We start from the raw sequence: 16,701 nt of genomic DNA on the forward strand, positions 1-16,701 counted from the left end.
GATCTGCATGCTCCCAGAAAATTTTAGATGTTTTTTTCTGTGTTGCAGAAAAATTATGCATATAATTTGCAAAAGTTTGCTAGGTTTATTGAAATTAAATTTCAGGATAGAAGCATGAAGCTTTTGTATCTTTAATTCCATATGGGAGTATGTATTCCCTGTAAATCTGTACTTTACATGGGTGGTCTATGAAAGTTATAATGGATAATGGAAATCCGTATCATTATTCGTTGTGAAATCTTACTTTGGACTCCACAAGACTCCTTTGAGTAACAGATAGTTGATGTTGCATCATAGATAGATGCTTGTTTTTTTCAGCCAGTATTCAATCTTTTTCAGCCAGTATTTGATTTTTTTTCCAGCCAATATTCGGTCTTTTTTCTGCAGTTGGGAATTCATCTCGTACAGCTTTGTTCCAACTGCTCTTCATGATCAATCAAGGATGCCTACAAATCTTATCATTGCTATGATCATTACTCTGGCAACAGTCTCCTTTTAGTTGCTCAACAATGTGCATGACCTCTCCACTTTCTCTAGGCATCTCTCAACTAGATTCCTTAGAACTGATACTTGCAAGAATTTGGTCAAGTGCTTTTCCCTTTGTTGACACTTGGATAAATTCTGGTTTAGTATTTCGGTGTTCTCGTCTTCTATTTTTTCAGGGGAGGTGGGTTTGGGAAATGCATATACTAACCAGATGTATACAAACACACCCTAGTGAAAAGACATCGGATGATATGCCATATTGGGAGGCTCCAGCAATCTTTCAGGAGGTCACTGAATGCCCACTCCTTCTGTATGTTTCTGGGAACCTTGTTCCAACATTTTAGCCAATCCCAGATCAGCAACCTTGGCCACACAATGCTTTGTTAAAAGATTTAATGTTATTAGATGAAAGATCTCTGTGGATGATGTTTTTGCTGATACCGGCCGTGGAGACCCTTGCAAGCATCTAGGAGAATAGATAACTTGAAATGCAGTGGAACATTTTTCGAGTTAGTAGCGTAATCTTCAATCAACTTCTCGTTTATCCATCAGCTCCATTCCTAGCCACGGTATCTCAGCTCTAGTTGGCCTATACAATCCTATGAATTGCACCACGTTGGAAGTTATCAAAGTATGCAAATACACTTCTTATCAAAGTATGCAAATATTGCAAATACTACTGACGCCATTTGAGCCTCTTTCCCTGTTTTTTTTTTTTTCACTCAAATGGCTCAAAAATACTATAGATATTGCAAATACTACTGACGCCGATGAGATTATCTACTAATTCAGTCCCTGAGCTAGCTAACTATTCGCCAGGGCCGCCCACGGGGGGGGGGGGGGGCAACTGGGGCATTTTGCCCCGGGCCCCAGCCTGAAAGGGGCCCCAGGAGGCCCCATGAAGGGCCCCCTGAATACCTGTTTAAAAGATCGATATACTCTAATAGAACAGTCAGATCTAAATACTCTAATAGAGCAGTCACAGTATTCTTCAGAGGAGCAGTGTAGCAGGCTTATAGATAAGGAGATATGGTTGGTGATGGGTAGTTATTGTCATTGTCAGCAGGTTGTAACCTTTTTTTTTTTTTTTTTTTTTGGTCTTCAACTTACAGCTTGGGTGAAGGGCCCCACTTTAACTCTTTGCCCTGGGCCCCTTAATTTCTCTGGGCGGCTCTGCTATTCGCACAACTGCATGAGCAGAACTGGATTTATTTTTCTGTTGTGTCATATTTTCAATGGCATAGGGTAATTTTGGTCTATATATAGCTGCATGGTGCTTTTTCTTCTTTCTGTGTAGCTAGCCAAAATGACAAAAGTAAAAATCCCATCTTGCAGCTGAGACTATGATGTGCATGTGCAACCACACCCAAACAAACATTATGTAATAATTATTATACCATCGAGCATGTGATCTATATCCAAGTCTGTCTGCAAATTTTCTAAAACCTTATATAAATTTGGGTCAGTTTGCTTCAGGCCCTCTACTGCACATGCATGCATGTAGCTATATGTATAGCTAGCTATATATATGTGCATTCAGCTTTTCTACTTTATACATACATAGTTATATAGGCTTATATATAGACCCATTGCAGGTGAACTGCTGCCATAGCAACATCTGTCAACCCATTATGCAACCCTGATATAGTGTAGGAGAGAACATAAGCTTAATCTGGTCAACCTTTGCTGTATAGAATGTAGATGAAGAAGCAGCTCTACTTCCTGGGTATTGTTTTACTCTTATAACTTTTACATAGTAATCTTAACGTAGATTCATCAGAATTACTAACCAGCAATAGTTTATCAGTAACTAGGGGTCACAATTACAAACTATTCAAGTTAAGCCACAATCATCTACAAGAGTGAGATCTTCATTTTTTACTGCATGTGCATGAGAGCAATTAATGATTGGAATAATCTACCTCATTACCTAGTTAACACACCCTCGTTGAATGACTTTAAAAATTTACTTGACTGTAGCTGGTCTACTTTTTTGTATGATTACTAATTAGTTAATTCTTGTTGTATAACCTGTGCAGTTTTTATGTTATAATTATTAATAATAATGTTTGTAAAGATCAGGCTTGCAGGCTCCTCGGAGGTGCTGGGTGACTATTTCACAGCTAGTTTGACTTTGGCTTGCTTTGGTTTCAGGCAAATTTGTAATAAATGTTAGTAAAATGTGTATATTTTCATGAGTTTTATAAACTGATCTTGGCCTGACAAAGTTTAGTATTTTAATCAGAGTAGCTATAGCTATGGCTGGCTCCTCCACAAGGTGAGGGGGGGAGGGGGCATTTGCCCCAAATTCCCCATCCTGGATCCGCCATTGGGTAACTATCACTCCCATGTCTCTTTGGGTCTCATGACACTCAACTTCAGTGGATGAAATAGGATACCTATAGTGTTGGAGGTTAATTTGAAAGGAATATGTGCACTTTTGGTAAAGTTGAGAGTTAGGTGAGAGGAGTTAGACTGGAATCAACATCTCGCTGTAGCTTAGCGCAGTCCTCTTCAGATGTAGTGCTCTTGAAACATTTCATGTCATCAGCAAATTTCAACACTTGATTATATGTAGCATATAGGCATTCCAGCCCAATTAATGTTTAAATGAAAAACTGAACTTTTATGTGCTCAATCTCATAGTTGGATTTGGCAACTTTGGTGCATGGTACCTATAGCACAGAAAAGGTATACTCTGGGGCTCCCTACACATTTTACAGAAGAAATGGCACAATTAAATTAGGCAGCTCCCTAGGCTGTCTTCTTCAAATTTCAATTCAGTATTGCAAGCCCTGCATGCATGCATGCAGTGTCTAACTAGTAAAGTAGATAAAAACAACAAACAGTGAACTTTTGCTGAGCAAATATGTTTCTCCTATAATACACACTTCAATACAACGGTTTTGAAGTGGTAACATCTCAACTATAAGTAGAATAATAGGACTTGTAATGGGAATGCCAACTTTGGAGTGGCTTAATACTATTGACTCAGTAAGACAATACTATTGAGTCAGTAAGACCATACCTATTTGAAAAGTTGTTGCTTGGATTTACAAAGTGGGTTGGTTGGTAGGCAAAAAAGAAAAACAGTTAGTTTGAGACATATATATGTCCACAAACATGTCAATGCAAATAGCTTAAGCCACATAAATGTTATAAATGGATACAAACATATATATATATAACTATAGTACCAAGAGTTTATGTACCTACATAGCCATATAGTCAGCAACACTGAAATTTATAGATTTCTTAGCCCAGGGGTGGGAACGGCTAGGATATGCCTACTATAGGCATAGATCCTGTCCCTATAGAGGACCGCTATTTAAACTGCACTCTATGTAGGTTTAATGTGAGCTGTATGATGCTGTTTAAAATAAGAGCATTATATATCTCATCCTGCCAGAGGTGACTTCTGCTGTGCATTTAACTTTTAAGCCACTATAAAAAGTACAGCACATGTAACTATACGTTTTGTGTTATGTTAGAAAAAGAGTACTCTTTGTAGATAAACTTGCATAAAGATGGATGACCTCTAAGCTCATTAATGTAGAAGGTTGCACCGGAACTGCATGGTATATATAAGCTACTACTAAACGTTAAATCATAAATGCATTCTACTATAACTACTATAATCTCATTACAATTTGGCTTAAATTTACTACAAACTAAACCATATTGCTCTGCACTTTAGCTACTGTATGCTTATTTTAAAAACTGCATGATGACTGGCCATGCAGTTGTAGCAGAATACTTTAAAAGTGTAGAAGATTCTGCATATATAGCCAATAAAGGCAGTGTCCTGGAATGTGTTTACATTGTATCCTATAACCTTGTTGTGCTGGCCTGGCTTTTGCTCATTTGATCACACTGCTGCAGTGTTTATTATAGATGGAGTGTGAATGAGGTGAAAGAAGACTACCTGTGATGTTGTTAGCATCAGTCTAGTACTTACAGTGCATGGTATATGCATGACCTAACATTGCGTTGGTGGGACTTCAGTTATCCGGGATCACTTGTAATTTGAATAACTCCAAACTGCATGAAACACAACTAAAGAATGCAGATATATGGGTTACTGTAATAGACAATCATCTTGAATGGAATTCTAGATCACCAAGATTTCATTTAGTCTGGTGCCACCTACCCCTTAGCAAAAAGTAAGTGAAGTACAGAAGGGTCTAGATCCCATATGCAACACAAATCACCTTGGTAACATCACAATCAGCTGACATAACTAGCAGTTGCATACGTTGTCTATATAGGATCTACTTTTTGCAAAGGGGTGGGCAGCACCAGGTTAGGTTCCACTGCATGTAGTATGGAATTAACTCAATTAAGTGTATATTATTTCTCAACTCATTTTTTTCTAGACTACTTCTTACCAAGATGTTTCATCCTAATCTTGAACAATTTGTGCCAACACATTAAAGAAGGATCGGAAACCTAACCATGCACATCTTAATGTTATATACAGAACTGGTACACACTTTGTACACCATGCACCGTGTGCAAATTAAGATTAATTGTAGATATTATAAGCTTATAATAAGTTTAATTTTTAAAAAGTTTCAAAGGCATAATTATATTTGGAGTTTTTGTGGTAGGTAGTATAGAGTAACTGCACGGAGTACATGTAAAGTGTATATTTAAAGAAAAAAACTCCGTAAATAAAGTATTGTGAACTCTTCTTAATATTTAATAATTGACTTGTGTTGATGCATTCTTTGTATTTCTTCCTTGGGTTGGCATAATTCAACAACCATTTTTCTACCCATGACAACGGATCCATTCATCCTATAAATAGCTTTCTGTGCTTCCTTAGGTGTTGAAAAGCACACAAACCCAACATTGCGTTTACGATATCTGAGTACTTTAGTACTGACAATGGTCCCAAACTGACAAAACTCATCCTCAAGGTACATTTCATCAATATCAGAATGTAGGTTCTTGATGTATAGGTTAATGCCCTATTAATTAGAAGTGTCAAGTTTATACATGAAAGTACAAGAAAATTTAATGTATATAGCAATTGGGATCAGCGTGGCATGAACAAGAGAGGTCATCTATATATGCCTGCAGCTATACTAGTGGCCGGCTGCATGTATATGACTAAAGTAGGAGTTAGTGGACATTTAACTCCTACTTTAGTCATATACATGCAGCCTCTCAATATATATACATGAGATTTAATGAAACTGGCCCTCAAAAGCATCTAGCCACTCTAAGCCACGTTGCTATACTATAACTAATTAAATTGGTAATGTCCTTTATCCTCCTCCTGTTATTCTGTTCCCCCCACTGCCCCATTTGGGCCATTTCTTGATATCTATATATACCTATATAAAATACCTGAAGGTCTGCTTCCTTTCCAGCTTGTTCAGGTTCTTTCTCCATAACTGTTTCTTGGCGCTTTGAATTCTTTAACTGCTGAGAGACAAAGTCTCTTTTACTCTCTGCTATTGCCAACAGTACATCTTTGTCTTCTATTTCTTTCTCTTTTTCCTCTAGCTGCTGGATGCTTTTTTGCAATTCTCTTTCTTTTCCTTCCAACTGGGCTTTATATGCACTCATGCAGTCATACAGGTCAATGATTCCATCATTTTCATGAGGTTGGCGATCATAATCGACATTCTTTAAGTACTGAATGACATCTGTAGTGGTTGGCCTCTCTTTGGCAGCATCCTTAAGACACCACTCAACCAATGGCTGTAGGTCTGGTGTCTGTGGAAATTTTGTCAGATGCTCAATTCTTCTCTCAAACTCTGTTAAATCCACGCGTGTAAGTCTGCGTGCTGCTTCATCCATCACCATGTCATTAGTTGGTGTTGGGAACTGCATACTAACAAGATGTATACAAACACATCCCAATGAGAAGATATCGTATGGCAGGCCATATATGGGTTTAGATACACGTCCTTCTGGAGGCAAAAATGCTGGAGTACACACTCCTCTTGTGAAGCTCTGAGTGCCTTCTTTTAGCACTTTGGTCACTCCCAGATCAGCAATCTTGGCTACACAATGCTTTGTTAAGAGAATGTTATTAGATGAGAGGTCTCTGTGGATAATGCTCTTGCTATGTAGAAACTGGAGACCCTTGCAAGTGTCTAGGAGAATAGATAATTTGAAATGCAGTGGAATATCTTTCTTTTTTCCCGCGTAATCTTCAATCAACTTCGTAAGACTTTTATCCATCAACTCCATTACTAGCCACGGTATATCAGCTTGAGTTGGCCTATACAATCCTATGAATTGTACCACGTTGGGATGAGATATACGGCTACACTGTAGACACTCGTCGAGGAAGCCACGCTCGTTAATTCTCTGGCTTTCGCTTTCATTTTCAGAACTCCTCAATATGGAATGCATTTCTTTAGCTGCAAAAAGTGTTCCGCCCATTTCTACTTCATAAACGATGCCATATGAGCCCCTTCCTAATTCTCTTTTAAATTTGCTGGTCCTTACTTCAGATAACTTAAGTTGTTCAAAATCTTGCTGGAGTTTACTCGCCATTTCGATGATCGTCGGTTTAGTACTGCTGTTTTCTAGCCAGCCAAACAAATTTGTTATTATTAATATTATAGGTAATAATTGTAGAACTCACATGAGTGAGTATGTTACAATAGGTGTAATAATTTCTTTTGTGAGTTTAGTATAGGGTTTTTTTTCCTTTTGTGACTAAACTGATGACAAAAAGTAAAATCCCTTATAGCTTATGTGCACGAGTAGCCACACCCCAAAAGTCCCACCAAAAGTGTTTTCGTTTATGAAATCATAGATTTGGTAGGGAAATTTAGTTAGTCAGGGTTTTTCTTTTGTGACCATGTACGCATCAGTGTGTACGAGTAGCCACACCCAAACAAGTGCTTATTTGGTAGAGAAATTTAAATTTGTTTTTTCTTTAGTTGAGGTTGCGCGAGACCATGTGTTTCAAAAATTGCAAGTATTTAGGCCTATACCGGTAGTAGGCATTACTATGGGGTGCCATTTGTGCCAAAATAATACAAAAACACCTTATTTATAAACTATAACCATACTTTATAAATCAATACACTACTTTATAAAGTATATAGACATATACTTTATAAATCATACACATACTTTATAAATCATAGACATATACTTTATAAATCATACTTATACTTTACAAATCATACAGGGGCGGATCCAGGGGGGGCTTTGGGGGCTGAAGCCCCCCCCCTTCATATTTAGGCTTTACTTGATCAATATGCTGAGTATTATAATGAAATTTTGTCTTAGCATAATTATATGATCACTAATAATACAAATACTCATAAAATTACCTTATAAACATCTTTCCAAGGTATTATCAGTGGATTTATGCTAAAGTTTATGTAACAAGGACCCAGATCAGCATTGGAGGTGTACAAGATCGAGATACTCTAATAGAGCAGTCAGCTAACTACTCTAATAGAACATTCACTGGAAACATGTAGTTGGTTCTGTTATGGAATTTTTCCAAATCTGCCAGCACCTATACATACAATGAAGTGCATTAATCTGTTTAAAGGGCTTCTTTCATCTACTAGTGTAGTTAATATGTATGGCAATACTTAATTCAAGTGCACAATTTCCATTGAAAATGCTCTCAGATTCAATCTTGTATTGTTCAAATTTCAAAATTTTCCACTTTCAACATTCTTAATAATTCTAACATGCATGCACCTATTCAGTATTGTGCAATTGTGAGAGGGGTGCATCATGTACTTGGTTGTCTGTACCTACCAAACTTTTCCATTAGCAAAATGCTTTAGAGAGCCATACCTATAATCTAAAGGCAGTATATAAAATATCTGCAGGCAGAAAATATTATGAATTTTATGTGGAAATGTCTCCAAATTGCAGTATTTTAGCATCTATTTTTCAAAATTTTCCTGGGGGGGCATGCCCCCAGACCCCCCTAGTTCCAGCATGCTTTGCACACCTCTACCCAACCTTGAGTTAGCCCCCCCCCCTTTTACAAATCCTAGATCCGCCCCTGTCATATATGCATATGCTTTACAAATCATGCATATACTTTATAAACCATACACGTAATTTGTAAACTATTAACATACTTTATAAACATGATTTATTAGGCATTTAGTATTTCCACAAACACATGATATTATCGTTTGGTACAGTCTATTTCCGGTTGGTTGACTAGAGAAACAAAAGTGTTAAAAGCCACGTGCTTGAAAGTAGCCAATGAGATCAGCAGCTTTCAGTTTAAACTAGCGCCGTCCGCCTGATGTGAAATTTCATTGGTTATTTCTATTCACGTGATATTTTTGCATTTGGCTTACGTGGACAACCAACCTGAAATAGACTGTAATGATTGTCAATAATCCATACCTTTGTGCACGTGTCGAATAAATCCTCGCACGTGCAACCGAAAGCAGGATGGCGGATGTCGTACCGGGTTATCACAACTGAGCTTTGGAACAAGCGTTTTAAACATTTGCTGGGGCAATAGCACAGAACCAAGTACAAAACGTACGGATCTAGCATACAACAGTGTGGCTTCCTCCGTAAGCATCCATGTGATGCCACCAGTTGTCTTGGCTCCGGCTCCTACTCCTCAAAGCGAGACTTGGACATCTCAACAAGGTATCTAGCTACGTTGTTGCCTGTGGTGTAGTATTGATGTTTAATTTCAACTCAAATAAGGCCCCTATTTGGTGATTATTAGTTTCTCATCCACCGCCCGCATCCTTCTTAAGCTACCGCATGGTAAGCCATTATTTACTCTGCGCATGCTCAGAAGAACACGTGATACCAAACTGTTATAATTTTTGTTGATGAACGCTACAATGCGCTATATATCACTAGGAGAACTGTTGTTTTCCTTAGCAAATTGCTGCAGTGCCAGTTGCAATCGTGCTCTATCGACTTCATCAAAGCAGGCTTTCAGTTGACTGTCGAAAAACAGTTGGCGATCACGAAAAGTAGTGAAGGAAATGTTTGTAGTAAGAAAAAAAGACAATTTGGACATGGTCTGTACATCAGTGTGTTAATATTATAAAATAATGGTGTAATGGTAATACCCTCCCGCCCGCATCATAATAATTAGAAAGGCTGGATGAGAAACTAATAATCACCAAATAGGGGCCTAAACAAAGCATTGGCTGACTTTCAAGGTGGCTGGAACTCTGACACTCTGCGGTCAACTGAGGGTGACATGACTCCCATGCAATTGTACCTAGATGATTTACAGGCCACTGAGTGCAGTATCATGCCTCAAAAAGTAATCTGGATTAACAAGCAGACTACAAGATTTAATGCCAGAGGAGACGGACCTTGTAGAGATTGTTGGCATGGTTTTTTGTATGTCCTTTTAGCCACCAATACAACTGTACTGTAAGAAAAATGCAAACAGGTTGTTAATGAGCTTATTACCCTGGAACAGGTTGTACAGATTTTGAAAACAATTTTATGAGCAATGTAAATACTAGGACAACACTAATATTACAAATCAACAGTAACACATGTCACCTATAATTGATATTGTATTATATGTCGTAACAATGTGTACAATTTTATATACTTAACACCTAATTTCTATTAAGAAATGTAACTTGTCTTAGAGCTTTTCTGTTAAACTTCTCCATACCCCTGTGAGTTGAAAATGTTGAAAGCATTTTTCCAACAGCACAGTAAGTGTCATTAGCAACAGCCATGACATCATGAAATAGGATTCCCAGATCAACTACTTCTTGTCTTATGAAGCACGCTTTCAATAATTTCTCTACATCAAACGTCTTCTTTGAAAAATGTCACAGGGCATCAGAATACACTTGTGATCTTCTGATATTGATCCTTTGAACATCCTCATTGTTTGAAAATTTTATTGCACGTAACTGATGTTGCTGAATCACATGCTTTATAACAGCACTATCAATAGGCCCTTCTCTGGTTCCCTGATAAGCATATCATTGTATCGGTAGCTATAGAGGTGGCAGCAGTGATACTGGTGAAAAAGGCGCAAATGGTAACATAGAGGTTGCATTGGTGTTGGAGATTGTGGTATTTGTGATGGGGATTGTGGTGTTGATGCAGAGTAAGTTTCCACAGGACTGTTCACTTCAATATCCCACTTGATCACCCTACATGAAGAATTAATTATGTAATCAGTCTGCAAATTAAATTATATGTGTACACCTCTACCCCTCTTCAGTGGTGTAGTGAAGGTCAGCTTGTGCCCGTATATAAATAATATTGTGCCCAACTGGCTAGAGAAGCGAGCCACCTGCTGTGGAGTCCATTAAAAGATGAGCTTTGTGATGGTATAGTTAATGATTTTGCACCAACACCTGTCACTTGCAGGTACAGAAATGAAAAATTGGAATCATTTTGCATTGTTCCTTGAAAATTTTACCAAATTTCACATTCAACATCATTGTCCATCATCTCTGATGTGAGGTGTAGCTTACACCAATTAGACCATTGTTTGCCAAAATAAAAGCATAGAGGTAAAATGAAGTAAAAGCATATTAATAATGTATTCAAGTTTGGCTCTGGCTATAGTTGTAGACAGTACGTGCATACTCCAAACTACTAATAATGTATGTTACTACTTAGGGCCATTGCAGAAAGACTTGAAAAGTAGTCAAATGTTTGTGTACAAGAACTCCACAATCAGCCATGCCAAAATGGTCCATATCTTCTATTGCGAACTGCGATGGCCCTTGCCCAAAGCTCATCGAAAATTATCTATTTGGATACTCTACTACATTTTTCATAAGAGAACAGCCATTGATTTTTAAAAATATTTTCAATTCCGAGTCAATATGTTAGCCACAAGGTCACATTCTTTGACTTTGAACCTAGTGCCATTAACTATTGACGCATTTAGGCCACACACTCCTTTTTTGTGGTTGCACCAATGTTATGGAACTCTACACCATTGGCAGTTTTGTCTCAGCTGACTGCAGGAAGTTTTACGTATAGGCTTAAGTATTTAGTTTGTAATTGTGTGGTCTTTTGTGTGATTGTTAAATATAGCTAGTTAGCGTAAGTAGTTTAATTTTGTTTTGTATTTGTGTCTAATAATAATTTATATAACTGTACCTAATACTGTAGTTTCCTTTTTTCTTGGGCACATCATCTGTGCTGATTGCCCAGTAACAGGGATGTACCGAGGGGGTTTCAGGAAACCCCTTTGGATTTTACACAGTACTTGAAAAAAAAGAAATTGAAACTTCAGGTTTCCGGAATGTGGAATCTATCATGGAACAGGACTTTTACATAGTTAAATAATAGTTTCTAACATGATGGCAACACCTGCAGCATTGTTCTGAATTATGATTTTGGTGAAAAGATTGAGATATACTCTAATAAAGCAGTCAGATAATATAAACTACTCTAATGTAACAGTCACTTAGCTGTAGGGGAAACCCTTTTCAAAATTACTGCATACGCCCCTGCAGTAATCATAAACAGATAAACTGTATGTGTGTATGTATGTTCTGTGTTGGGGACCACCTTGTACAGGCTATCTAGCCTTTTGTGGTAGCTACCCTTCTTCAGAGAAATAGAGCAGGTTTCTTTTACCCCTACTACTAGGGAATGGGAAAAGAAGCCATAGTTTTCTATAGATGTTTGGCTTACCTACTGTTTCATTGAGATTCAACTAGCTGTACTCTGGCCTGCACAATGTCCTTTTCTCTGTTGCCCTCAACAACAGTGTGTATCAGTGGTAGTAGGTCCATCTTGCTACGATCTGCTAACATCTCTCCAGAGATGGGCCACTGTGATGAAAACAGGGACTACTGAGTCCAACCTTCTGTCTCTTAGTTGTCCAGCACATGCCAACTAGTGCTGGGGATGGTGGCAAGGGCAGTCCATCTAGCCCGGAAATAACAATAAAAAACAATAATGCCTAACTGGTAAAGTAGATAATAACAACAATAACAATAACAATAATACTATAAGTAACACTTTACATTCCATTCACCCCAATTCGGTTTAGTTAATTAACTTGCCTCAAGCAGGCAACTCCGAAAGTAGCTAACACATGTAACAACTTGGTTAAATACCTTGTTGAAGAAGCAATAAGAGCCGGATAGAAAGTGGTTGTGGAAGCGTCGGAAGCAACTCAGCATGGCCGAGTGAGGTGGCTGATCTCAGAGCCGAGATTGACTGTTGGACCATGGGTCCAGTCAGTCTGTGGTACACATTGCTGTGACGTAGTTGGTTCTGCGCTATATAGCCCCAGCGAATGGCCAAAAACACTTGTTCCAAAACTTGTGTGACCAGGTAAGACCCGCTTTAAAAGCTGCACGTGCGAAGATTTATTCTACACGTGCGCAAAATTACTTTATCGATTACTGACAATCGTTACCAAACGATAATATCATGTGTTCGTGATTGCTTATTGAAATGCTAAATGCATAATAAATCATGTTTATAAAGTTATATGTTAATAATTTACAAATTACGTGTATGGTTTATAAAGTATATGTATGATTTATAAAGTATATGCATATATGATTTGTAAAATATAAGTATGATTTATAAAGTATATGTCTATGATTTATAAAGTATGTGTATGATTTATTAAGTATATGTCTATACTTTATTAAGTAGTGTATTGATTTATAAAGTATGGTTATAGTTTATAAATAAGGTGTTTTTGTACTATTTTGGCACAAATGGCACCCCATACAAACTTACTTTATCGATTACTGACCAAACGATAATAGCTATCATGTGTTCGTGATTGCTTATTGAAATGCTAAATAAATCATGTTTATAAAGTATGTTAATAATTTACAAATTACGTGTATGGTTTATAAAGTACTATATGTATGATTTATAAAGTATAAGTATGATTTATAAAGTAGCGTATTGATTTATAAAGTATGGTTATAGTTTATAAATAAGATGTTTTTGTACTATTTTGGCACAAATGGCATCCCATATAATAGCTATAATATTTTCTATAAACCATTTGATTGCTTTAAAGTTAGATTCTGTGTTTGTTTTATTAAATGCTGTCAGTGTTGCATGGAGGTTGAAAACACTGTAGCTTTGTGTGTGTGTGTGCGTGCGTGCGTGCGTGCGTGTGTGTTGTGTGTGTGTGATTGTGTTGTCTATACAAAAGTGTTGGTGAATAACAACTTTGTAAAATTAGAGAGGATTCTGGATTACGTAGGTGTCAGGTTAGTAGTACTAACTATAGTAATGTGCTCAAACGCTCTGGACAAACACCAGACCACGCACTCTCAACCACATCAAAGGTTTTAACTAAAAGTAACTTCAAAGTGCTGTCCTAAAAAGTACTTTAAAGTGTCACATAATAGTTATAATGTTGCCCAAGGGCTGACATATCAAGCAGACCATGATATAGCAGGCAATTGGAAATGGAAAATGGAAATGGTCAAATCATCACTTAAATGTGCCCTACTGGCTAGAGTAAAATCCTTGTTTAGTGGCCACCTCTTAAAGACCACCTTCTTTCACCTTCTTACAAAGACCACCTCCGTACAAAGACCACATCGTAATATTGGATCTCAAAGATGGCTAAGGCATACTGACCTTATAAGGCCACCTCATGTTACAGGGCCAGATTTGGCAACTTTAAGACTGCCCAAAAATTGCCAAAAACGGCAATTTTGTGAGCCCAGTTTGGCAATTTTTAGACTGTACAAACTGCCAAAAATGGCTATTTTGTGAAACCTATAGTTGCCAAAAATGTCAACTATACTGGTTCAAAAAAGGCTGATTATGGCTGTTTTATGAAACTAATTATTGCCAAAAATGGCACTGCCAAGAGGTTGTGGTTTATGAAACCAATACTATGATTGCTATATAAAATTGTCAAAATTGGCAATTTTGTGAAGCTTATTGTTGCCAAAAATGGCAACTATAGGTTTCACGAAATTGCCATTTTTTGGCAATTTTTTGGCAGTCCATAAGTTGCCAAGGTTGGCCTGTAACATACCTCCGAGGCATGGTCACCTTGCACCCTTTTTACAAAGACCACCTTTTCACATTGTAATAATAATTATGTTCCAAACATCAATCATTTCATGACTTCATCAAAACAGCTAGGTCAGCTATAATAAGCTAGACTTTAAAGATCATTCATCTCCTCATGAGACTTCTTGTTTCGTTGATCAGTAGGTTGTCTAGTGACTAGCTACATTTCACTTGTATAGACTATTTTTGTTATGACACATTCTGGTACAAACTAAGCGATGATTCGAGTGAAGCGTGGACCAAAATATGGGTGACCCCTTTCTGTGAATCATGAAATGCATGTTTGAATATTACCATGTATAGGGGTGGTCTTTGTAAAGAGGTGGTCTTTAAGAGGTGACCACTAAGTGAGGTTTTTACTCTAGGATACACGTATATAATGATTTGACCATTTCCACTTTCCGTTTCCGGTTTCCATTTCCACCGTTTCCAATTGCCCTGATATGGCATCACATCATGTCTGCATCGCGTCATGCTGCTAAGCTACTCCAGACTGCTTTTTAAAAAATCTAAAGCAGTCTTTTCTCTGCCCCCACACAAAAGAAAAAAGCAGTCTGGTCACAAGACTGCACCGAAGATCTTCATCTGAATTTCTGAACTTCTTGCAATACGTAGCTAACTTTAAATTTCTTAGCACTGCATGGACCTGTCTATATCAGCTTATCATACACTTGTTATAAAGTAGAACTTACCAAAAAAGCACATGTACACGCACTGTTTTAACTCAGCTCTCAAAATTTCATGGTCTTAATTGTTTAGTTATACTACTTTAAATGGAGCACTGCCGGCTGTGCAATTATCTACTTATATCTGATTATCAAGATAACATAAGATAAGGATGATAGGATAATAGTATAAACTTCCCTAAATTACTTGTATACCCAAAAATATCTGATGGTGTAGACATCTCCAACTCTCCCACCACTTAGGTGCAGTGCTAAAACTATTTTTACCTCTTCAAAATTGTAATTTGCTCACTTAAATGGATATACATTATCTATATTAATATAATTATTTCAATTATTATATTAGATAATCAAGATAAGTTAAAAGAGAAATATCAAGATATGCCTAAGTTGTTGTCGCACACATCTAAACTTCCATATATTTTCCCGTGGTGCCAGTCAGATAGTTGTTGAATGTGAATACAAAGCATGCCATTATCTGAACACCTGCATGTGTGCCAGTTCAATTACAAATGTGTTCAGATAAGTGAATTTTTCTGGATAATTATTTATAGAGTTCTGCTATACTCTAATAGAACATACAGTAAGTGTCGAAATACTCTAATAGAACAGTCATTCGTACTGTTCAGATAATCGAGTACCTACTGTACTAGCTGGGAAAGTTGTACATTGATTCACATGGTATACAAGCAATATACTCATGGAATACTGGGACATCAGTGGATGCAGCATGAGGTCAATGCATATAGTTAGAGTAGTTCAACATTTTTTTCCGCTGTATAAAGCAACCATGTGGTGGAAAAGTTTACCTTCTGTATTATTTCCCAATAAGGTGACTTTTTACATATTGTTTATGTTATACATAGTATTTGTAAGTTGTAGCTAATTACATGCATTGTGTGTATATAATATTATGCATTGTGTGGTGTACCATTGTATGTGAGTATGTGTGTCTCACTGCTAAGGAGGAACTACCATGGCCAATTAATTGGTGGGGTTTAAATCAATAATTTCATCCAATTCACAATTTGAGAACAGTTGGTTTTCTGTACCATTTTTGAGAACATGCCAATTTTATAATAAGTTCTTAGACCATGAAACACAGTCTTACACAAACAACCACACCTATAATAGATATGCCTATACCTAACTAGCTTCCCAGCCAGTAGTTTAAACCAGTATCATTGGTATTTGCTACCATGCACATGAGTGTTTTAGCCATAAGGCGACATGGTGGGTTAGGAAAAATGGGGCAGGAGGCAGTTTTGTAGATGACACTGAAGTATACCATAATTTGACAGCTATTACCTTTGTATGTCAATTCTTATAATTACCTTAATTTGCATTATGGTTTATCTGCTTTTTTTTGTTTTGTCTTTTCACCAACCCAGCTCTTTGTCCCTTTTGCCCAGTCACCAAACTATCGTTTACATTTGGAGTAGCTAATTTCTGTTTTCTGTACTTTTTGAGATGTTTTTCTAGTGATTTTCTCTCCATTTTAAATCTTCTCTCCCATTCATTAACTAATTCCCTCTCTTTTCAC

At 37.2% G+C, this 16,701-nt stretch overlaps 1 protein-coding gene across 1 annotated transcript; it reads right to left on the reverse strand.

The window, feature by feature from the left end:
• Positions 1-5,120: 5,120 nt before the first annotated feature.
• On the reverse strand, positions 5,121-7,106 carry LOC136250269 (serine/threonine-protein kinase Nek7-like). The gene is made up of 2 exons (XM_066042452.1): positions 5,842-7,106; positions 5,121-5,459 (listed from the first exon to the last, which is right to left on the reverse strand). Exons 1-2 carry the CDS (start codon positions 7,000-7,002, stop codon positions 5,181-5,183), a joined length of 1,440 nt encoding a protein of 479 aa, XP_065898524.1. The 5' UTR covers positions 7,003-7,106; the 3' UTR covers positions 5,121-5,180.
• Positions 7,107-16,701: the final 9,595 nt, after the last annotated feature.

The sequence above is a fragment of the Dysidea avara genome, chromosome 3 (genome assembly GCF_963678975.1).
Source record: "Dysidea avara chromosome 3, odDysAvar1.4, whole genome shotgun sequence".
Lineage (NCBI taxonomy): Eukaryota > Metazoa > Porifera > Demospongiae > Dictyoceratida > Dysideidae > Dysidea > Dysidea avara.

Coding starts and splice junctions, on each gene's coding strand:
- LOC136250269 (XM_066042452.1), bottom strand. CDS start 7,002: ATGGCGAGTAAACTCCAGCAAGATTTTGAACAACTTAAGTTATCTGAA. Junction 5,460..5,841: donor GAAAGGAAGCAGACCTTCAG/GTATTTTATATA, acceptor TCTAATTAATAG/GGCATTAACCTATACATCAA.